We start from the raw sequence: 23,210 nt of genomic DNA, 5'->3' as shown, positions 1-23,210 counted from the left end.
GCATTGATTCTGCACAAAGAGCCAGATGGTAAATAGACACATTTCCTGAGTTCTATGTTTACAAGTGGAAATTTGGTTTTCCTTTACTTTCATCCATCTACCAACAGAGGGCAGCCTAAGTTACATTTGATTGGTCAAAGCAGCATGCCAACAGAAATAAGTTCAGTAATCAGCTGAGACACCACTCCAGAGTATCATTAAACATCTCTTTATTTTCTCCCAAATTTTTCTAAAAGTGGCCTATTTCATGTTTTATTTCTTTTCACCTACCAATATCCATTTGATATCAGTGAAATTCATGAAAAGAAGTTACACAGTCATGCTAGTTACTACAGGAATTGACATTTACACTGTAGATTCTAGGATTCTGTATTGTGGTTTAGCACATATGCAGAATAAAGAACACTATAGATGTTTAAAAAAAAAAAAAAAAATTAGGTTCCAAATCAAAACACCATGCAGAAAAAAAAATGTGGCACATCTCAAATCAAATGCCATATAAAGTATTCAAAATTGTTTCATGGCTTCAAATCAGTTCCTAGAAAAAAGGACACTTTTAAAAACCATACTTTGATTGATTTCTTTTTTTTTTTTCTTTCTTTTTTTTTTTTAGACCCATTATTGGAGAGAACAGAGGGGCGGGGAAAACAGCCTCAACAATGTTCTAATTTGGAACAACTAAAAGTAGAAATGGGAGCGCCTGAGCTGCCAGTCACTGACCAAACCTATCAGAACACTTCTCTGATTATTAGCAAAATCTCTTCTGATAGATTTTAAAAATAATGGCTGCCCAGTTAATCATGGCACTCCCATCTCTAATACCTGGCAATAAATACTTTGACTAAGAGTGCTTGTTCATTCTGACATCAAGAAATACTTGTTTAAAATGTTAGTGTTTTCAGGAGACATCTAAGGGAAGACTTATCTCGCATTCTTAAAAAAAGAAAAGAAAAAAAAATCAGCTTTAAGAAAACATGCACTGTTGAGACACACCTGCTGAATCCATCCGAAAGAGAACGAGGCCTGAGCTTTTAGAAAACAAAAAAATTTCATTCACTGAGATAGAGCTCAACAAAATGATAAAACCGGGTCGAAATGGACTTGTGTCAGCCGGGCGATAAAACGAAGCCCTTGGCCGCGTTACACTTTGATGAGACGGCGCCTGTCCTGTGTGGATGCAGCAAATGTCCTCAGCAGTCTGCTGTAACCAGGGTTCAATAGCGAAAAAGAGGATTCACAGGCAGATGCTACAGTTGCAAGAGAACCATTCAGCCTTCTTTTGCTCACTCACACTCACACACGCACACACAGAGTCACAGATGGGCAAAGGTAAAGCTGTAGCCCTCCCAACCTGAGAACATGATTGTCGAGCATGCACACAGCATACAATTTTAGTTAATTTCACAATTCAAAATAAGGAAACTATCCATCTATCTATCCATTGACTGATTGAGATGGTTTGATTCAGAATGGCCTTGATACTTTTTCAGAGGTTACAGAGAGAAAGAATAATAATTCATCTGGAAAAAAAAAAGAATAAAAAACAAAAAACAAGATTAACTTTATTACCAAAAAGCAAACCCTGTTTAAGGTCCGGTTGTGTGTGTGTGCTTTCCAAACTAAATACTTGATCACATGGCCACGCTAGAATACAAAATAGATAAAAGAAAAAAAAAAAAAATCAACAATGACAATGATGTAGTGCTATGGTTTTATACATAATATACACATGTTAACAGTGATCTCTAGACTGTAGTATCGATAGACTTGTCTTATGAGCAAAGGCGCTAGGTCACAGTGGGTTTCACTTGGTTAACACTTCTCGAACGCTAATGCTAATTATACTCGTTCACCACTAGGGAGCGATACAGGTGACAGAGGAGCGAGGGTCCCTACGGGAGGTACTATCAAACCTAATCTGAGGATACCGCCGCGATGTTGCATTCGCGTCGCAGCAACACGTCTAGAGAGGTCTGCCCCTGCAGCCTTACGGGTTCTGTGCTTCAAACCATGGATTATCACGAGCTTTATGTCGCACAGTTACGCTCTAAAAGGACTATAGTTGTTGTGTGTTTATATAGCTTTCATTTCATAGCTTTCATCGTTAGACTAGAGTAAGATGTAGGCTGTGTGAGGAGAGAGACCGTTCTGTAGCCTAAAGCCCCCCCGAATCAGTGAGGAAAGTGGCAAATCAGTGAAACTAGCTGCCGGTTGTCAACACTTCATAAGCTCTGAGAGATAAAAACAGATATTGTACATGTGAAGTTGTACGTTAGCGATTAAGAGGCTAAAAAGGTCCGCTTTGTAGCTTCCTAGGTTCTGTCTTATCCAGTCTCGTTGTGAGGCTTTGACAAAGGAGTGCTTGGTGCTGGAGGCAACAGGGAGCTTGGCATGATGGGTAGTGTAGGCGCAGATGAGGCGGATTCAGGTGAGTGTAGGTAGATCCTGATCTCTCTCTCTCTCTCTCTCCATCTCTCTCTCTCTCTCTCGTTGCCATGCTACAGCGGCCCTTTGAATTGGTTCCCAGAGAGGTGCTGTCTGATGGACGGCTTTGATCCTGCCGCATCACCCAGCTTTCTCCATACCACCTGCACAGCAAGGAAGAGAGAGAGAGAGGGATTGTGAGAGGGGAAAGTCAGGGTGGAAGAGTGTGTGTGTGTGTATGTGTGTGTAAGATAGGTAGGAGCAAGACATACAGAGACAGAAAGCCGTACAGGCAGAGACCTAAATAGTAAGGCTAAGGCAGAAAAAAAAAAATACTTTCTTCTTCAAGACAGAAAACTTCAAACACATTTTTTGACTTTGAGCTCCAAAGAGTGTGCGAGCATGCACACGCACACACAGACACGCACACACACACACATATTACAGTAGAGCTATCTCTGTCCTCTGTCTCCGGGAGGCTGCCTGACTCAAGTCTCAGGCGCTGAGATCTCTGAGCGAAAAGGGGCCCCAGGGGACCCCAATGATATTACAGAGGTACTATTGTAGTGCTTCCGAGATTCCTGGCCTGTCACATACCTCTGCAGGGCCCAGATAGGCCGGCTCTCCGTCTCTCTCTAATCAGCGAACCTTTTATCCCGGACTGGGCCTTTCAGCACCACAGAGGGGATGGAGGGAGGGAGGCGAGGGGAGGGCAGAGGGGAAGAATGGAGGGGTGAGGCTGAGGGGTGGAGAGTGCTCTTTTCCCTGCCGCTCCACTTTAATTGCTCTGACAGCTCAACTACGAGCCTCTTCTTAGGGCCTCCAATTAGAGCTAACTTTGCTTTGGACCGGGGGGTGCGGGTGGGACGGGTGGGTGCTGGGGAGCGGGGGTGGGGCGGCGTGGTTTGGCAGGGACAGAAAGGGCGAGGGAGCGGGCGCTACGCTCGGGACACTGCTGCAAATGTCGCTCCATACCAAATGAGGCTTCCTCATTAGCGACAGCAACCCAGAGACTAACCTGATTTGCACCCGGAGGAAGTGAACTAAAAAGAATCGGACCGACTGAGAAGGCAGAACAAGCTTGAGCGTTGTGAACAACAGGAACTCTAGGTTTAAAGCACCCGGTGTCACTTCTTCAAAAAAGTATAACTGAAAACATTTAGACCTAAGTAGCTCTCCACCTGGGAGCTTGCATCTTTCAGTGTATTAATTTTGCATGACAGTCATCCTTCTAAACAAAATGAAATAAAATGTTTTAGTGTTGCCAGAACTCAAATGGTCAGGAGTTAATCGCTTAAGAATAAGAAACTGCCATGCACAAGCAGTCTATCTGCAGTCTATTCCTCATCTCATGCCCTCTAGCTTTATCTCCTCATTGAAACTTAGTGTGCAGATGATTAATCGATTAATTGATTGGCAGAATGTTAATCAAATATTATTTTGACAATTGATTGTTTTAATCATTAATCAAGTAAAAAATCACCAAAATTTGCCGATTGCAGCTTCACTAATAACACCAACATTTGCTACTTTTGTTCATATCATCATAAAATGAATACTTTTTGGCTGCAGGTCAGACCAAGGAAGCAATTTAAAGATGTGACTTTGGGCTCTGCTGACTTCTAATGAACATTTGTCATATTTTTGACCCTTCATAGACGAAACAATTAATTATTCAGTAAAAAACAAAACAGATTAATGCAGGTCCTTGTCTTCCTATATTGATTAGATGGGAAACCTCTGACTGAGAACTAGTAAAAATAAATGCTAAGGTAAAGAGAGCAGGGGGAGAGGATGAGTGAGGCACTTACGTTGCACATCTCTCGAACGATGGCCTTCTCCTTCTCGCTGAGATCCTCCTCGTAGTCCTCAGGAACCTGCTTGTCCAGGTTCTCGTGGACCTCTAGCACCTGATGGCAGACGCAAAGATGAGGGTTTCATATTATACCATTTTTAAAGAAGTGGAGTGTGCTCGGGTCACACTGCCACATGACTAGAAATGGACACTGGTAGGATTAAAAATAATATTTTTTTCACCCTCTGACTACTGAAAAATCTGAATTCTCATTTTACATCTCGAGTTAGGTTTTTTTTTTTTTTTTTTTTGTGGAAGCATAGCAGCAGTGCAGCAGGAGTTCACTCTCGCACCGCAGAGTGTGCCGCTAAAAGTGAGGCTTTTGTGGTGGAGCACAGGGATTTAGCAAAACCGAGGTCATCATAGCACAGTGCCCAACTCTCAAAATACATCATCATGGTGAGACGAGCACCTCCAGTGGGTTTTAACTAAGGCAATGGCAAAGTTTTCCGACTACATTTTCCCTAAAATACAAGTTACAAAGTGGAAGAGTTTAAATTGACTCGAACAAGGCGAGTGGCACCCCCTGGCCCGCCCTCCGGTACCTTCATGGCGTGAACCACCGCCTCTGGTTTCTGGACGCAGGACAGGTAGCCTGTGGCAGGAGAAGACTCGCTGGTTGGGAGACGCCCTGTGCCCTACGAGAAGGAAAGACACTGTCAGTACCAGCAGTTGTAATGACATGTTGTGTGTTTTTTCTTGTTTTATAATTGTACATAGTTTGTTTGACACCACACAGTAGAAAGTGTCTTGTGTGAGTGATTTGTAGCATGGGCTTCTGCCTGCTGAGCAACCAGGACATCCTAGTGTTGAAATCGATGATACAGTTTCTGACATAGTTCCCCCAAACTCACAGCCGCTTTGAGCCTTGAAAATGCCAACTTAATGTATTTCCTTCCTACATCACAAGTGAACAGCGAAGGCTTCCAGTGGATATTTTTCCCCTCTTTTTTCAGATTATTTGACATTTCTGCCTCAGTGGGCAGTCCACGGCGACGGCGAGGATGAGGGGGTGAATTAGAGAGATGATGACATGCGACAAAGGTCGAGAGCTGGATCTGAACCCACAATATCCGCAGCACACGCCGCGCGCTGTAACCGAGCTGCCACGACGCCCCCGGCTCCAAGCTTCAGATGGTTCGGCGTCACGCGGCGCAAGACCAGAGCACTTTCTTCTGAGCGACGTCCGAGATATTTGACTCAAAAGCGGACCCATCTTTTATGAGAAAAGATTTTCAGATTTATCATGGGAAGCTGTCGTTCACCCGTAGGCCTACGGGTTCTCGAAATTCATTCAGTTCTAGTTCTTCAACATGTTTTCAAGCACAGACATCCCATCTGCTTCATTCTAACCTGAGTCACCCCCTGTTCTTTGTGTGTGTGTGTGTGTGTGAGAGAGAGAGAGAGAGGTTTTACTTTGTGTTTGCTATGAATTCAACTCTCCGCCAGATCTGCTACCTGCGCTGTGTGATTTAACCTGGTGTGATGGGAGCAGCCAGCCAGTAAGAGGACCAGGGGGTGCTTGACTCATCCCACCCCTCAGTTAGTTCCAGACAGTGGCTCTCTGTTGGAGGGACACAGAGATCTGGGGGGACACACAATGGCTTCATTCAGTGTGACCTGGCATCAGGGCTCTGCATTAGACACAGCTCCGTGGCTCTGTTAGGCTGGGTTCAATTCTCTCCCCACTAGTGATGCGTTTGTCAGCTTCCTCTGCAGCCGCTCGGCCCGTCTGAACGCCAGGGCAAGCCCACGCGGCCTAATATCGCAGAGATAAAATAATAACCCCGCACTACTGCACCTGAGGGCGATGATGTGCTAAAACCACCACATAATCTATCAATTTTATGCATTTTGAGGTGGCTGGGTTAGATATTCTGAATAAACAATACCTCAACCCTGCTTACTAGTGGACACTACATGTAAAAGTGTATTACAATTTCTTAAGATGGACAGTCACAGCTGGAAGATTTGTGTAAAATGTCCAATATGAGAGAAAAAATGAAGACAAAAACATATATCTCCATTTGAATTTATTAAAACTTTTTAAACTTTTATGAATTTTATTAAAATTTACTTTATATTTATTTCTATTTTTTATATGTTTATTTAGCCTGGCGTAATTTTTACTATCCTAAATCATGCTTTGTGTGTGTGTGTGTGTGTATATGTGTGTGTGTAGCAGTATCAGTGAAAAAGGTGTATTCATTTTAAGAATGGCTTTTATCTGTTTTTGCAAATGAACTCTTCAAATAAACAAATAAATGAAAAAACATAAAAAATAAAATGGATAAATAAGATGTATGTGGTGAGGAAGGTATATGACATCCCTGGAAAAGTTATTAAACATATCACCATGGGTTATGTTTTTGAAAACATGACAGGGAAGAAGTATAAGTTTACCTGCCTGACAATGCCCTGTGGTAAACATTTGTATTTACAGCATGTAATTTACATTTTCAACGCATTTCTTTTTGTATAAGGTTGGAGCCGGAAATCTGAACAGCCAAACGAGTAATTTCCCATACAGCTCTTCCCGCAGTGAACTTGAAAGTAAACTGCAAGTGAAAGTATGTAAATCGCCGCCGCTCCCATTTGATGCTCGCCTCCATGGGTTAAAGCTACTGTTTGAAATGTGTAAACACTCCCGCGAGCGCTGGGAGCCAGGTTTTTCAGTTTATTCTGCGCCGGGGCCGTGCGGTAAAGAAAAGGATTTGGACAGCGCAGAGACACAGCCAGCTCCGGGCCATGTTTACTATTCATATGGATGTACAGTTGGTGATGGCTTCCCTGCATAAATTGACCTGATTTAGGCCTCGCAGGATGAGAGGAAAAGCAAACCCCTGTCAGAATCAATGGTTTGGATTTTCAGCACAGCATAATGGGACTGGACTGTTGAGTGTGTGCAAGAATCACGCAGGCTGGCTGTTTTCTTTCTTTATCCATCGCTCAAATGATCATTCTCGTTCCTATGTCTTCTACTTTATCTGACGCACACGCACACACGCACACACACACACACACACACACACACACGCACACACAAAGAACACAGCAGTTTAGCCCTCTGAAGTTCTGCTGTTGCTGTTTTAATCCCGACGTCTCTCGTCTACCGGTTTTCTCCCTCTCCATCTTCAGACGAGGGCCCTCTCTCACACATGGATGAACTCAGGCCACATTAGAGAGCAGCCAATCAATCAGCATGCAGCTCATCATGAGTGCGTCTCCATGGAGTCGCCACGACAACCAGGCCAAAATAAGAAGAGGAAGTGAATCACTTTCTCATCAACTGGTAGGACAAATCAAAGGAGCGAGGGTGCATGACTGTCTGCGCTGGATACGCAACCCGCTTGCCGATGTAAGGGTCATTTCGTGCCATAAACCGCTGTTTTGCAACGAGTCCGTTTCATAAGTTTATAACTGTTAAATTTATGAGTTTATAGTTTGTGTGTTCCCAGAAGATGGCTATCCTAATTCTGTCGTTTGGCTTGTGAGAGTGAGGACACATTTATTGGTGGTTCTTGCACGCTATGAGCGTTGGAGTCGGGGGCCGTCGTCCTGTGTTGGCTGTTGTAAACTTTAAGGCCTGTAAATCTCTTTGAGACTATAAACAGTGATTTTGGGGCTTTAACTTGAACTTGAATAAAATATTCACACAGCAGTGAAAGCCAGATCCCTCAAGACAATGACTTCTCATATAACACCTTCAGGGTGTCTACAGGTATCAGAGAGTTATATTTTATGCTTTTTCAGATGATTTAAAGCTAAATTAATGACATTTACAACTTGTTTTCAGACAAAACATCCTCTTATCATTTAAATAAGCACAGCAGGACAGTATAAATCAAAGTATTATATGTTAGGTCCAGTGCAACAGTGAATTTTAGGCAGGAATATGGTCAATTATTAACCAGGTGACTGTGTGAACAGCTAAGATGAGTGTCCTTTGAGGTTAGACAGGAAGCTGGTGCTATTAAAAAAAAATCTAACCTAGACTTTTTTTTTCCCACAGAACTTGGGTTTGGTAAGTGCCAAGGTTTTCTTGGATTTCTCTCTAGAGATAAATATGATAGGAAAAGTGATAGTGGGTTGATATAGAAAAGGCATCAGGCATGTGCAGCAGCGCAAAGGCTAGGATAAAGATGTGAAAATGAAATGATATAAAATGTTAAAATTAAGACAATATACATAATATATAATGACTTTTAAAGTCTGATATTTATGAAACTGTATTTCACACTTTTAAGACCAAGTACAATATTAGCTGATTGCAGTCTAACAATCAACAAAAGGAATCTATTGTACATTCTTCCAGTATGCTGATATTTGAGGCTGTATAAATACCTTGGCAAAATGCACTGAGCAGTCATCCTTATCTAGGCTGGAAGATGTTGTAGCGGTCTGTACTGTCTAAGATTAGCTTGCCAGCTGTAGGATGATTTAACGTCACATATCCTGCAATTATCGACAATATCTGACCATGTCTTCTTACGAGTTCTAAGCTAAAATGTACACCGGGAGTCAATATCGTGACCTTAAACTGAGCTGTGAAATTAAATGTGCGACGCCCACCGTCAAGACCTTCCTCCTGGCTGGAAAAAGTGCTCTGGAAGGTCAAGGGTGAATCATGTAAACCTCACCAAGGCGGAGAGTTTGACCTGTGAGCTTAAGTGGTCCAGACACAGTGAGCCCAGGCCTTACAGTGGGCCTGTGATTAAAACACGGTATTGATTTTTGCAGAGGAGAAGACTTAGTCCTCTGGGTAGTGGCATAGCCTGGCTCTGGCCTTCTTTAAGCAGTCAGAAAACAATTACCGAGCCTTTCCTCCCTAGACACTTCTGGGGTCAGGGGTGGCGGTGGATTCAAGAGGATTATTACTTTCATAGCGGGATTCAGTTCACACGGGCTTGAAGCAGAGAAAGGGAACAGAGAGGAGGGAAAGATGGGAGAAAGAGAGGGAGAGGCTCACTCCCTTCTCATTTCTGGGCGTCATCTCTCTGACTTAGTCCCCCCTCCCGCCTTTCTTCTCTGAGTCGCTCCATCCTCTCGCTTTCTTTGTCTAACCTCCCGTCCCTGTCCTCGCTCACGCTCACTTTTCTGACTCCTCGTTCCCGGCCTCGCTCTCTCTTCCTGTGTGAATTTGTTTCACTTCCTGCCGTGTGTGAGGGAGATACCGAGTCTGGCATCCTGTAGAGGCATAATTGGAGAGCTACAAGTAAAGTGAATTAGAGCTGACTTGACTTAATTCCACTGTGGAGGAAACGGGGAGAGGTACAGCTGTAGCGGCCTCACTCCTGGCTACTGTTCATATCCATGTGTGTGTGTGTGCGTGCATCCATGCATGAGTCTAAGTGTGTGTGCGTGATTGCAGTTAGTCCCTGGCAACATTTGTAGCAAACTGAGTACAAGCATCTTTTTGTTTATTTTTGCCTATCACTATGTGAGTTTGCATGTCTGTGTGGGCATCACTGTTGTGATGTGATGTGTGTGTGTGTGTGTGTGTGTTGTCCTCCTGGGTACTCACCATGTGCAGTGCGTCCTGGCGCTGGGGCAGAGAGGACAGCTGGGACTCTGAGTGGTAGAGGGTCATTCCCTTCCTCAGGGCGCGAAGGTCACCTGGGTTACACTGCTGAGCCCAAACATGCCCACACACACACAAACACAAACACACACACAAACACACACAGATTAGACATTTAAGTCATGAGAATTTGCGTCACTGTGTATATCTTTCTTTGTTCCTTGAGCACGTGGCACCAGAGATCGATAAATTCCCATCACTAGGCTAGGTTCAGTATTTTTCAGCCCAGGCCAAGAGCCAAAGTGTTGGTACGAAACGACGAAAAGAGTTGTTACGTTTAAGAACGCACCAAATATACAGCCACTTGTAATCACAATGTTGTGAAAGGGAGAAGTCTCTCTTACATGATAAAACACGGACAGCGCCGCGGCATGAACCCGAATCAAGTACCATTTTCTATGTCTCAGCTACTTGCAGCCATGATGAATATATAAATACAGTGAATTTGTCCTGTGTTTGTGTTAGATGCTGGTTCACAGAGAGTGCCACTGCCTCTGAGAGGGAAACTCCTTTCACTCCTGCAGCAAACGGCCAGCTGAGCGCGGGGAGAGAGAATGAATGTCAGAGCGGTGACAGGCTTTATTGTGAGGGGATTACATTCCTTTTGCACAGCTGAATCTCCTTCATTTAAAAGGGGAAAATACAGGGTGTGTGTGCAATGATTATTTCATTTTTGGTTAAAACTAATATATGATTATATGATGTATTATAGCTGTGTATTTTTTGCGACTGCAAAGATAGAATTGGGATTCTATATCACAGCATCTCGCTGTAGTGACGTGTTTACGTAATTTATTTCAGGGAGATGTTTTCAACTCATTTTGCTTTCTTTTTGTATTCAAATAATATGAAGAGCATCGGAGGATTTGATAAGAACCAGGCTGTATTAGCAGAATTAAAATCGATAAAATCAAAACTGAAGTTTCCCCTTTTCAAAAAGGATGTTTATAAGGTTTTTGAGGAGGGAATCGAGTGCCATGTTGGAAGCTGCAGCAGAGAGGTCTCTCCTCTCTAAATCCAGCAGTGAGCTTGAGCCATATTCAGTGATAAATCAACAATTCAGTACGGGCGGGGCTGGAAAAATACCAAATCTATCTATAAACGTCTGCTAATGTCACAGCACTGTCACTCTGACAATGCCACCTCAAGCACTTAATTTGTAACATTGAATTGTATCTGAGGTAGCTCCGTTTGTAAATGGCAGTGCACAGCGGCGGACTGTATCATGTAGTGCCATCATCGAGGGCCTTTATGCGGGGGATTGTGTGTTCCTCAGATTCAGCCTCATTAGCAGCCAAAGACCACTGCTTCCTGGGGGCAGTAACTAGCCCAGCTCCCCTCTGTGGGCAGGAACACAGCAACACCACTGTTGCTTATGACATTTCTCATGTCACGCACTAGTGTTCCCTCTGCGCTCGGCACAGCATGTAAACACACGTGATGCCTGGGAGCACTCGGGCTATAAATAACCAAATGAGCTGTGCGTCTGTGTCTGTGTGTGTGTGTGTGTCTACGAATGCGTGGACATTGTGTCGTGTCGGCTGCTCCAAACACACACACACACACACACACATGCAGAGGTGCACCTACGTCCTCGTGCACACACAGGCACAATTAGCATCCCCCCCGTAGCGTCTCTCCTTTGATATCATCACTCCTCTGGCTCAATATCCCCTCATTGTTCCTGTAACCTTTCCCCATCCATCCCTTGGCACTTCCTGATCTATCCTTTGGTTTTTCCCATTCATGCCCTCAATCTGTACCTCTGCTAACCAACAGTGATCACCATGACCTTTCTCTGGGCTTGGTGTCTGTCAGCAGACTCGAGCCCTAAATGGCACATCCGGAGGAGAGGCACACATTTCCATCGACGCGTTATCCAACAGACAAACACACACACACTTCGAACAAATGAGAGCTGGTAAGATATGACTACGACTGGTAATGAGTAAAGAGAAGTCTTCGATCACGCCTCAGCTCTCTAACGGGTTCAGGATCTAATTTAGTCTTCAGTTGTGCTTGGATGACTGCTCGCAACAAAGCTGCACTCCCTGCCAAACACTCCTCGTTCCCTGACTTGACCTTGACTGCTGATAGAGACCAAAAAAGCTTTTTTTTTTTTTTTTTTTTTTTTGTTGGTGAGTCCGGGACAGTTGGCCTGCTGCACTCCTCTTGGCCAAAGCACACAGCCCCTCCGTCCGTCCATCCATCCATCACAATGTTCTGTGCTGACAGGAAGGAGCCGTGGACGTCACGCATCATTTCCTGCCTGAGTTATGAGGGGTCAGGGTGATGCCGCCGTGACGAAAAGGGCACGAGGAAAGGCACGGCCCTCCTCGAGCACCAAAATGAAGTGGAATACAGAGGAAAACGGGTGCAACTTCAGTAACCTGTGCGGCTCACCCATGCACGGAGCTCCATTTGGACATTAAGACATTAATTCATTTTAGTGCTCTGCCAGCGGACGTATGCTCTTTACAAGGCGACGCTGTGATTAACTATCATCCACTTCTCGGGTATTCTGTATTGGCATTTAATTTAGGTGAAGAATCTGCTTTTCTGTCTGGTTAAGCGCTTGACAAGCGAGAGCGAATGAAGATCGATTAGCTGTGATTCCGGAAATCATGTTCAAATGCATTTGTTTGTGTCCAGGTCTGATATCGCCGGTAACTTTGTCAATGAATCGGCCATCATTCATTTACCTCTCTCATCCTTCAAGACTCCCGAGCGGGGCGTTACCGCAGGCCACTCTCGCAAAGTCAACGAGGTCAATTAGCCCGCCGTTAATGGATGGGGTGTCATCTGGTGTAAATTGAATCTGTCATATAAATCATTAAAATCTCTGAGTCACACTGAGCACTCACTTGTTAATGATAAAGTGCCAGTGAGCACGCAGGAGGAAAGTCACAGAGTGCCTCACACTTCAGTGAGTCCTGTTCAGCGAGAGAGATAAGTAATGGTTGAGGAGAAGTGGGAGATAGGGAGCGGGAGTGGGAGGAAAGTTAAAGAACAAATCACGAACATGCGCGCGGGGCGAGGGTGTACGCGCACGAACACGCACACGCCCCTTTTTGTCCTCGAGTCTCCGTTGTCCCGCCCGCCGCCGCCGCCGCCTCCTGCTTGTATCCACCTTGCGACCATTTTGTCGGCTGCCCCTCTGCTCCCTTCAGTGCGTTTAAAAATCACTCAGCCAAGATGGTTTAAAGGGTCAACATTCCTGTGATAAGAAGCTATTGTTTCCTTCGGGCTCAACACAAGTTTCACTGGGCCACTTTCACAACACTGGAAGTTAGATAATATGTCCATTGAGGGAGATAATCCATCGTAATTCCACCTGCTAGTACTGAGACATGTCAGTAAGTAGCCTATTGTATAACAGTAACTTATGGGGCTATTGCAAAATAAATAGTAAACTCTGGAGGTGCAATAGTTGATTGGCATTAATTACAGGAGTTGGTAAATATTTTCAGTACCAATCTTGTATTTTCATGGAAAGAAAATGGTCTCCCAGTCATCCAAACACACCATAACATTCCTGAAACACTCATACATTCCTGCATTCTTAAATTACACTCACATCAGTTGTCAGCCATGCATAATGGATGCCTGGATCTACCTGTGTCGCCCCCATGTCTTAAATTATTCAGCCCACCAGACGTCCCAGCAAGCCAGGACAAGCGTGTGTCATTCATGCACCAAAGCACAATGTAGCATTCATTCACCTCGGGTACCTTGTACCACACACCCGCCGCTTTGCAAAACAGCTTCAAGGACAAGGACAGGCTCCTTGCCAAAAAGTGGCTACACACGGACAGTGCCTCCGTTCATTCATTTGCTCAGCATGCTCGAAGCAGATACAAGTGCCACCCGTATGAGACGGCAACAAGCTCACAGCTGTGGAAGTCCCGCCACCAGACAGATAAAAGAGTGGAAAAGCAAAAAGAGGCTTGCCCCATTGACCTCGCTAGAGCAGCGTTTCAGAGAGGCCAGCGATCAGCGGCTCTGGAGAAAAGTTACCTTCTTGCCGTGTATCTGTGATAAGCTATACCGGCTGTGGGCCTAGAAAGAGAAAAAAAAGTGTGGGCGTATAATCTGTTATTGGCTTATTGTTTATTGGGAGTCATTACTGGCGGCAACTACAGTCGTCCTCCTGGCGCCCACAAACGAAAGAGTCGCTGTAAAAACAACAGACAAACTTTGAGACATTGTTGAGTATGGAACTTTACACACTTAATGTCACACATTTGAGATTTTGCAGCACATCCCCTTGGTTATCTGCTCTATTTTATGTGTTATGAACATTGATAGGCAATTCCCCAGCTGCTTTTGAGCATTTTTTTGTTTTTTTTTTGCATTACACTATGCAAACTTATTCCAACACTGCCTTGCTGAATGTGTGCCAAGTCCAATAAAAGGCATGTAATTTTCTTCCAATGTTGTCACATTCTTGCGGTCACTAAGAGATCTCATATCATCTGTTTCTTTATTGAGCGCTATCCAACTGACAAAGGTTAAGAAAAAAAAGTTTTATTATTGTGAAACCTCAATATTAACTATTCCTAACGGCTTTTCTGCAGATCTTTCCTGCCACAATCCTTGCCTGGTATTCAGGATAAAACGATACGTCATGCTGTGGGTGTGCGTGCACCACATTTCAGCAGCAAGCGCGATGGTTTCAAGTACAAAGCGCATTTAGTCAAGGTGTAATTTAAAAGCAGAGTTATTTCAAAAGGAGATTCACGCTGGATGTCCTGATGTAAAAGTGCTATGAGACAATGTGTAGCTCCTAATTGTACCACTTAGAGCTAATTACATGGATCATTGAGGTTTCGTGTCAGTGATTCCCGCCCACACTCTTTTGCCTTCAATTGAATCTGCAGGGAGATAATTGGGGAAAGAGAAAATGATAAAAAAAAAAAGGAATAAAGGCTTCCAATTAAAAATCCATTTCAACTGTGACTTCTGAACTTCACTGTCTTTAGTCTGTCTTGTGTTCCCAATGAACACGAGTCACACGATTTAGGCTCATGATGAAACTGAAAGGTAATATAAGCATACTGGATATGGGAGGTCATGTAGGAGTAAAACTAACTGAAACACTTGAAATATTTTCCCTGAGTCAGGGGCTATGGCTATAAAATTTCTGAAAACGCTCACACCACCACAGATTCAAAGATTAAAAAAAAAAAAAAAAAAAAGACAGACATCTTTGGTGAATCATAATTTAATCCAAATAACAAAAGAAATTATATTCTTTCTGTTTCTTCTGTCTTCAGTAAATACAAAAAATATCAGATACAATATGAATGTGAGTGAGTTAGTGATGAGTCAAAACACATGTTGGTGCATCTTTCAAGTGATGTTGGTTGCTAGTGCTGGATGATAATGATACGTGACTGGATATCACCTGGAATTTTGGATATTATAATATGACATGGCTTAAGTGTGGTCTTTTCTTGGTTTTAAAGGCTGCATTACAGTAAAGGGATGCAGTTTTGCAGTTAAACCTATTAGAGTCTTTTAACAGCTGTCTTTACCTGTCTGGTCTTCATATTCACATCACTAATGACTCTTTATCAATTCATTGACTGTAACCATCTTACAAAAGCACCAACTGTCATCCCTGCAATTTTGACACAATGTCGATATTGAGGTATTCAGTAAAGAGCAGAACAGAATAACGCCTGAACAAAATACAGTGAAATGAGGAGTGCTACTCCTGTTCAGTGTATTAAAAGACACAGGGAAAGAAAACAACACAAAATCTGAGTAAAGAACAATCACAGCCAACATCACGGTTCTAAAATAATAAAGATAGTCCCAGTCCCACTGGCTACCTCCAAAATGTGTGTGGGTCAGCTGATCTAAATGAATGTTGAAGTTCATCACTGAAGTGCTGTTCTAAGTTCACTGAACAGGTAAGACACATGATGAATTAATACATGTCTCTACTAAAGTTAACTAGGCGTATGGAGAATAGAGAAACTAGTGTCTGGTCAGTGGTGCTACTGTTTATCATCCATATGTCTACAGGCCAACATGTGACCTCTTAGTGAACTGAACAAGCCTCCTCCTCCTTCCTCCTTCCCACCTCCACTCAGCCCTCATCCCCTAAATTGTGGGGATGTCACAGCAAGGTCAACCTTTGGGAGAAATGCTTTACTCTGTCATTGTCACTTAATTCTTCTTTCACCTCCTTTTCCTCCACTCGTCTCTTCTCTGCGCCTACAATTTGCCTCAGGGGCTAACATCACTGCTCGCTACTGAAGCTTACTGACTCCCCATGAATTAAACATGGATAAACACATTCTCCAACTAACAGGCAGGCTGTTATGAGGGGGTGGCTTCAGAGAGGCATCAAGCAACCACTTTGTCTCATCCCGAATACCTATCGTACATCTTGGCTATGTTGAAAAGTTGGGAGAGGAGTATTTTGCCATGGTAAAACTTCGATGATGGCCTTTGATGCTTTTTCCTGCCACTTCATCAAATAGCACTGGGCTAATTCAAACCCCTCAAAACTGAAAGGGATGGGCAAGTAACAGGCAGTAGCATCCATGAGTGTGTGTGTGTGTGTATGTGTGTGTGTGAACCTCACCTGTGAGAGAAGCTTATTGTTATCATCCTCCAGGATCCGCACTTTAGTCTCCAGCTGCCTGATGTAGTTGGAGGAGGAATCTGGTGGAGACAAAGAAGAAAAGAGAGGAGGAGAAGTGATTAGCATTTCAAAGACCACAAGTGGAATACAGCCAGGCAAGGCCAGTGGAGCAAGAGGACCACAAAGAGCTCAAATGGCTGACGTGCTCTTTGAGAGACCCCAAAACTCTTTGTGAAAGAGCATTCACCAAATGAGGGGTTCCACATCAAAACTGAGCGATAAATCTGAGATATATACGCAGTATTTTGCTGATGCCCTGTGCTTGTATTTGCAACTGGAAGAATCTGATCATTAGCGCATGATGATTTGCTGTTTCACAAGCCTCTTCGGTTAAAACTAGCCTTTCACAGACAAACACAGCTCTCTCACATCTCTGGCAGATAAGAGTGTGTGCAGGTGCACCAGCAAGAGGTAAAAGGCCACGTTTGTGCTTGAGGCCATTCACCTAGATGGACTTAAAAGCAGGGCTTATCCATGAAATAATTTAACCCAGCTGACCTCAATTACCCCTGTATTGCCATGTAGTACTACACCGACACACATCTTAGGAATAACGATGATCTGGGTCAATCCTGTGCAGGACAAACACCACCCTTGCACTTTTAGCACACCGTTTACAAAACATTAATGCGCTGGAAAAATCATGCAAGCACGTGGGGCTCTACCACAGGGGTCAAGTGTTGAACTTTCACCCAGGGTGGAGCCGTGGTTGACCTGCGTGTCAACCCCATTCCTGACCAGGGTCATTTTGCAGAGACCGGCTTCACACCGACACTTGACCCAGGCATTTCTCACGATGTGAAATGGATATGTATGTTATTTTGGTCTCTCAATATGACTTAATGCTGTTTGAACTGCTGCTTTTCTACAGTGACCTCCTGTCATGTCTAATTTGAGTCCTCCACACTGTGTGTAAACTGTATACCTAACACATAGTGTAAGTATGTGGCCTAATTGCCTCGCATAGCTTGCTGAAACTGCTGCTGATCCTATTATAGCAGCATTCTACATTAACTCGGTTCAACTTTGGTGAGTTCAAACCAGGGACAGCGGCTCCGTGAAGAGTGGAGGTGTGATTTTACTCAGTGGGTGGCACAGAACCTGTTATCTAAAAAGGCATGTTTAATTTACAGTGAGATCAAAGCGGAACTGCACAGAGGAACTGCACTCAGGCAACTTGTCGGGAACACACACACCACTGCGCACACAGCTTTATTTTGTTTTGTTTTTGTAAGTGGTGGTGCACAGAGAGAGAGAGAGAGAAGAGTTGTGGAGTGGAGACTCTGATGGGAAAACAGATGCAAAGCCAAGAGGGAGTATGCTGATAAAAATGTTGGGTTGTGTAAGATGCATTTGGAAAGTTACAGCACATGGGGATATCACACACTAGGGCTGAATGATATGGTAATAAAATCACATTGCGATTAATTTGACAGGTACTGCAATACTACTTACAATTTTAGTGGGAGTGATCATTTTTCAATTGCAGTTCTATTTTTATGTTGCATTACAATTTTTGTTTACACTGAAAAAGCTACAAAAGTGATGATACTGTCATTGTTGTTGGGGTCTGTACCAAATAAACATGTTTCTTACACTCCTTTATCAAAAAAATTGCAGCTCCTGCAATTTGGATTTTGCACTTGGCCATAGTGCAAATTATATATTTCAATTCAATCTTCAATTGCTCAGCCCTATCACACATATGCAGACACCTGCTTGCATGTGAACACACACACACAAACACACACACACACACACACACACACACACACACAATGGCAACTTGCTGCATCAGTTGTGTCTCTCTGACCTTGTTTTGTTGATGTATAAGTGACCTAAATAAGCCTGACTAGACCACTTCATTCATCGAGGTAATGGTTCAGATGATCAACACTCTGCAAGCAGGGGGTGCTATTCTGCAGATCTATTTAGTAAAGAGCCATGCCCAGGGTCACGTGGACAGTGAAGACAGTAAACAGTGACACATAAAGTATACTCTTGAATTTGCATTATACAGACTACATAAAATATAGCCGTCAGATATCTACCAAGAGAAAAATCCTATTTAAAAGAAGGAGAAAAAGAAAAGATGTGTCTCCCAAGCCTTTAAATGAAGTGGAGAACAGTTGCCCCAGCAGGGTCAGTGGGCCTATTTCCAGTCAGCAGTCAGCCCAGAGACTTTTTAGGAGAGGCGCCTGTGTCAGTTGAGTGCTGTCAGTCGGCTGGTTAGACGATGGTTGGACAGCGAGATGAAGAGGCCGCAGTGGCCAGAGCTGGTAATCCTCTCTTCCTGCCTTGTGACCCTCTAATCTGGATTCATCTGCTGGCCTGACCTGCGGCCAGATCGCAAGCCGATTACAGTGAAGGTTCCTCAGCCTGCAGTCATCACCACCACGCTCTTTACACCAAAGAGACTGAAAACCTCAAAAAGAGGGAAAGGACAATTGTCCATTCCTTTTTATCCTGAGCATTGTGGGGTCTTTTTTTTTCCAGATTACCAAGATGCTATAATCCCTCCATCAGCAATCCAATGGCCTCACGTTATCTGAACTATCTATCAGGCAACTTTCATGTGAAGCAATTAATTTGAAAAGGAGATTGCAGTATGCGGTTCAGAATCAAAATCATTGTGTTTCTACATGAATACTTGCATGTGCCAGGAATTTAGGCTTATGAATTGATGGCACACAAAGTATTGCCTCTGGGGATCAATACATTTCTCTATCTATCTACTAATTACATTTTTTTTTAAAGGAGAAAGAGCAGAGACAAGTCAATAGTGACCATGACATTCCTCATATTTGGTGTAGATTGCGCTGGGTGTTGTGTTGTTTTGTTTCGTTTTGGCCTGTTGGTGGCGCAGTGTTGAGCCAACCACCTCTACACTGAACATGGCAGACCTGGTGTCAAAACCCTGTCTTTCCCCCAAAGTTTTGCCAGAAGAGGCTCAGAAACTGCACAATGTATGGTCCCTTTCCACGTCCACGGTCCCTCCCCTGATCTCCGATTGTTGGGGACAAAAAGAAGATGAAGAAGAAAATGAAGACAACAATGAAATGGTTTGCAAGACTAGAAGCTTATCACATTGCGAGCCTGGGACAGCGCAGAGATACAGAGGAATCCCTCCGCTCGGAGCAGTTGAGTCTGCAGGCGGAGAAGCCTTGGATACCATGGCACCATCTTTCCCTCTCCCCACCCCGTCTCTAAGCCTTTGATGTGTCGGAGGGGTTAGAGATAGATGTTAAATCTGTGAGCCCATCACTTCAGCACCACACAGGACATGTGATTAAGTGGCCCTGCTTAAATATGTGCAGATCTCCTGTGTGCACATTTAGTGGGAATACATGGCAAGCACAAAATGCCTGCGCACCCACGCACACACACACATGCACGTACAGACACAAAGCCGGAGGGATCTGGTGGGAGAATCTAGCCGCCCCCTCTCTTTAACACCCAGCTCTAGAGACCCATCCTGGGGGGACAGGGGTCAGGCAATTAAACTGTTCCCTGGCTCCGATGCCATTCCAGCATCCTTTTATCCCTCCATCCCTCCAGCTCACATCTTCTCCTTGCAGCTCCACCACGGGGCCGGGGGAAAAGCTCGAGATCACACAGGGATTGCAAAGCCGAGCCAAAATAATTACCCCGCGAAACTCGGCAACTCAACCCTGCATCTCCTCCTTTATCCACAACAAGCACCGAGGGAGAACGGTGATTATTACTTATGCATAACCTGAATGCAATCTTGAGAATTGACACAGCGAGTACAAGCAGCTGCGGTGTTGTGGGGAAAGTAAAAGCTTTAACAATGTCCAATGAAGAAATAAACAATATATTCCCAGAGTTAGAAAGAGAGGGAGAGACATAGAGAGAGAGAGAGAGAATGGGAAATAGGACTCAGAGAGGGAAACCTTGTCCTTTGCGTACAAGTGAGCTATTTTTACCTCTGTGCAAGTGCTGTTTATTCAGTGAAATAAGCTGATACTAAACGTGACGCAGACAGTGGCGCGAGTCTGTCCCCCTCTCTGCATGTCACTCTCCATCACATCAGTGGCACTGTGACCCACTTCCAGCAGCCACTCCCTCCTCCACTGCACTCTACTCCCTTTCTCCACTTTTCCCTGTCATCGTGTCCCTCGACTTAAACTTCGCTCTTGCCCTCATCATCGTTTTACTTTCTTAAAGGAGCGCATCAGGTTTGAAGGAGACTGGTCCCTTGATCAATTCAGCGGTTAAATGAAAACAAACATGCCAAAATCATCCATGTGTTCCCGGTAGATCAATAATAAGTCTATTGAGCTATTAAGGATCTACTGGGATTGATTAATGAGCATAGTGATTTTCAGGTGTACAGTCTCAACACAGGAAAGTAAGTTAAGTTAAAATCACTTCGCATTTAGCTTAATAACAGGTGTGTTGGAACACAGTCTACCAGTGGCATGTGGATTATTTTTTCCTCTTTGTCCTTAAAGGATAAGTTGAAAACATAATGCATTCCTTTAAAAGGTAGGCCTCCTGTTTTGTTTTGTTTTTTCTTGGCTCTTTCCTTTTTGTTTTCCTTGCTTGCTTGCTTTGTTTTCCTGCAGCTCCAATCCCTCCTGTCAACTTAGATATCTCTCCTTCTCCACTGTGTCTTAGTTATGTAGAGGTATCTGCAAGTTTCATAAAGTTCCCTTTAAGATTTTAAGACCTTTTTAGTACCAGTGCATAACTGGACCAATTTTCCAACTGAAATGAATATAGAAATGAAGGCAAGTGGAGCAAGTGGTATGAAACTGCATGACTGGGCTGATATGTCACTGGAAAAAAATAAATAAATAAATAACTGCGGTATTTTTAAGATTTATGTAACTGAATTTCACGGTTAAAATTGTTTATTTAACTGTATGGTAGATTTTTTAAGACCTTGATAATAATGGATAATATAATTTAAGACTGGGCAGATATATTGCGAAAACTCAGAAATCAGTCCAGAATCAACCCAATGTCTGCAGATCGGATATCAATGTTTCCTCTAGCTCTTTTTAAAAGGTTTTTAATACTGTTTACCAGCATTTGTCTCATCTTTTTCTTTTGCATTTGCATTTTGTTAAATTTACATTCTATTAAAAAGAGATTTGCTCTAGTGATGGGTTTCTAATTTGTTTGCACAGTAGGCCTAATTTTCAAATTTACGATATTGAATATTGGCATAAAATATAAGTTTCAATTAAAAAAAAAAAAAAAAAAAGAAACTTGGAATCAGTATTGGTCTCAAAAAATAAAAAAAAAATAAAAAAAAATAAAAATAAGGCATTTTGAGACTTGTAAAGGATCTGTAAACACCTCGTTATAGTTGTCTTACTTCCCATTCTTACATTTAACGTTTTTGCCTGTAAATTCTCATTTGTGTACTTCTTTGTGGAATCCTTGTTTCTGTCTGTCCCACGCCCTCTCTCTGCCTCTGTCAGCTCCCAGTCTGTGTTAGCGGGTGGGGCTGGGGCAGCTGGAGGTCAAGGCAGCCCACTCTTACAGAAGCAGGTCGGGACACACAGGAGGGAAGCCTGCAGTCGAGCACGCTGGAGGAGGAAGTTGTAACCAGCAGAGGAGGGCTAGTCTTCAAACTGGACCACACGTGTACAGACTTACACTGGGCATTTAGCTGGTGCTGATGTGTGTTACAATTAGAGCAAAACCAGCCTCCTTGTTGCTGACTCCAAGGTCTTTACTACATCAAAGCAGCTTTGGAAAAAGTGTATGGACCACGTTTTAGCATCTCCTTTTTGTTTTCAAGTCAGATCCCTTGGCTGTTTAGAGGCCTGCAGTGCATTGATATCACTCCACTTTTTTATTATTCCTGGCTCGGCTGTGGCTTTCATCTCCTATTCACAGCTGTATCACTGTGTTTTAGCACAGAGACACGGATATTCTCTCGACGATGTGCTTGTGTGCTTGGAGTATGAATGAGTGCTTATGCGCGGTATGTGTAAGATAGGGAGTGCATGTGGGTTGTGTGGGTGTGAGCTGAGTGTGTGAGTGTGGGAGGGAGGTGGAGAGAGAGAGAGAGAGAGAGAGAACCCATCTGTGATGAAGTATGTGTTCATGTGTGACTGTAAGTGTGTGTGTGTGTGTCTGTCTGTACGTGCGTTTGTGTGTTCAAGGCGGGAGGCTCGGTCAATTACCTCAAGATGTTGAAGAAACAGGAGAAACAGTCTAAACAGTCTTTCTTGTTCTCTTTCTCTGCAGTAACACCCAAGCCGGAGTACAGTACATTCCCATGTAATTTGACCTCAGTGGGCTGCACAAAGTCTGATCTGCCAGGCAATAAGGTCTTCGATAAACAAAGACTTTGAAAAGGTCTGGAGAGAACACGCCAAAGCCATGCTGGGAAACCGAGTCAAACTGAGGTGCACGTAAAAATGACCAAAAACAACAGCTAAAGGTTTTCATCACTGACAAGAAGATCAGTGTGAAAGAGGAGGAATAGAGAGAAAAGGCAGGGTATAGAGGTTTGTGTGTGTGTGTGTGTGTGTGTGTGTGTGTGTGTGTGTGTGTGTGTGTGTGTGAGAGAGAGAGAGAGGTAGAGGGGGGCATCCTTGTAGGGGTCAGGACTTGGCGCCAGTTAGGTGAGCAGGGCACAACTGTGCTTTCCTGAGAGGAAGTGTTTGATTGCTATTCCATATTTTCTACTGTCAGAGGAACATTGTGAA

At 43.7% G+C, this 23,210-nt stretch overlaps 1 protein-coding gene across 4 annotated transcripts in view; it reads right to left on the bottom strand.

Moving 5' to 3' along the window:
* Positions 1 to 192: 192 nt before the first annotated feature.
* The window catches only part of ccdc85cb (coiled-coil domain containing 85C, b), a 53,429-nt gene continuing 30,411 nt past the window's right edge, over positions 193 to 23,210 (bottom strand). Inside the window, exons 2-7 of one of the 4 annotated variants that reach the window (XM_030047646.1) lie at positions 16,459 to 16,538; positions 13,878 to 13,919; positions 9,804 to 9,908; positions 4,825 to 4,917; positions 4,236 to 4,334; positions 193 to 2,588 (exon numbers count right to left, since the gene is read on the bottom strand). In XM_030047646.1, coding sequence (XP_029903506.1) covers positions 2,499 to 2,588; positions 4,236 to 4,334; positions 4,825 to 4,917; positions 9,804 to 9,908; positions 13,878 to 13,919; positions 16,459 to 16,538 — 509 coding nt within the window. In that variant the 3' untranslated portion in view covers positions 193 to 2,498. The remainder of the gene's footprint in view (positions 2,589 to 4,235; positions 4,335 to 4,824; positions 4,918 to 9,803; positions 9,909 to 13,877; positions 13,920 to 16,458; positions 16,539 to 23,210) is intronic. The other 3 variants (XM_030047647.1, XM_030047648.1, XM_030047649.1) reach the window with 3 other exon arrangements.

Source organism: Myripristis murdjan, chromosome 24, assembly GCF_902150065.1.
Source record: "Myripristis murdjan chromosome 24, fMyrMur1.1, whole genome shotgun sequence".
Taxonomy (NCBI): domain Eukaryota; kingdom Metazoa; phylum Chordata; class Actinopteri; order Holocentriformes; family Holocentridae; genus Myripristis; species Myripristis murdjan.
Note: the sequence above shows the minus strand (reverse complement) of the source record. Positions and strands in the feature narration are given on the sequence as shown.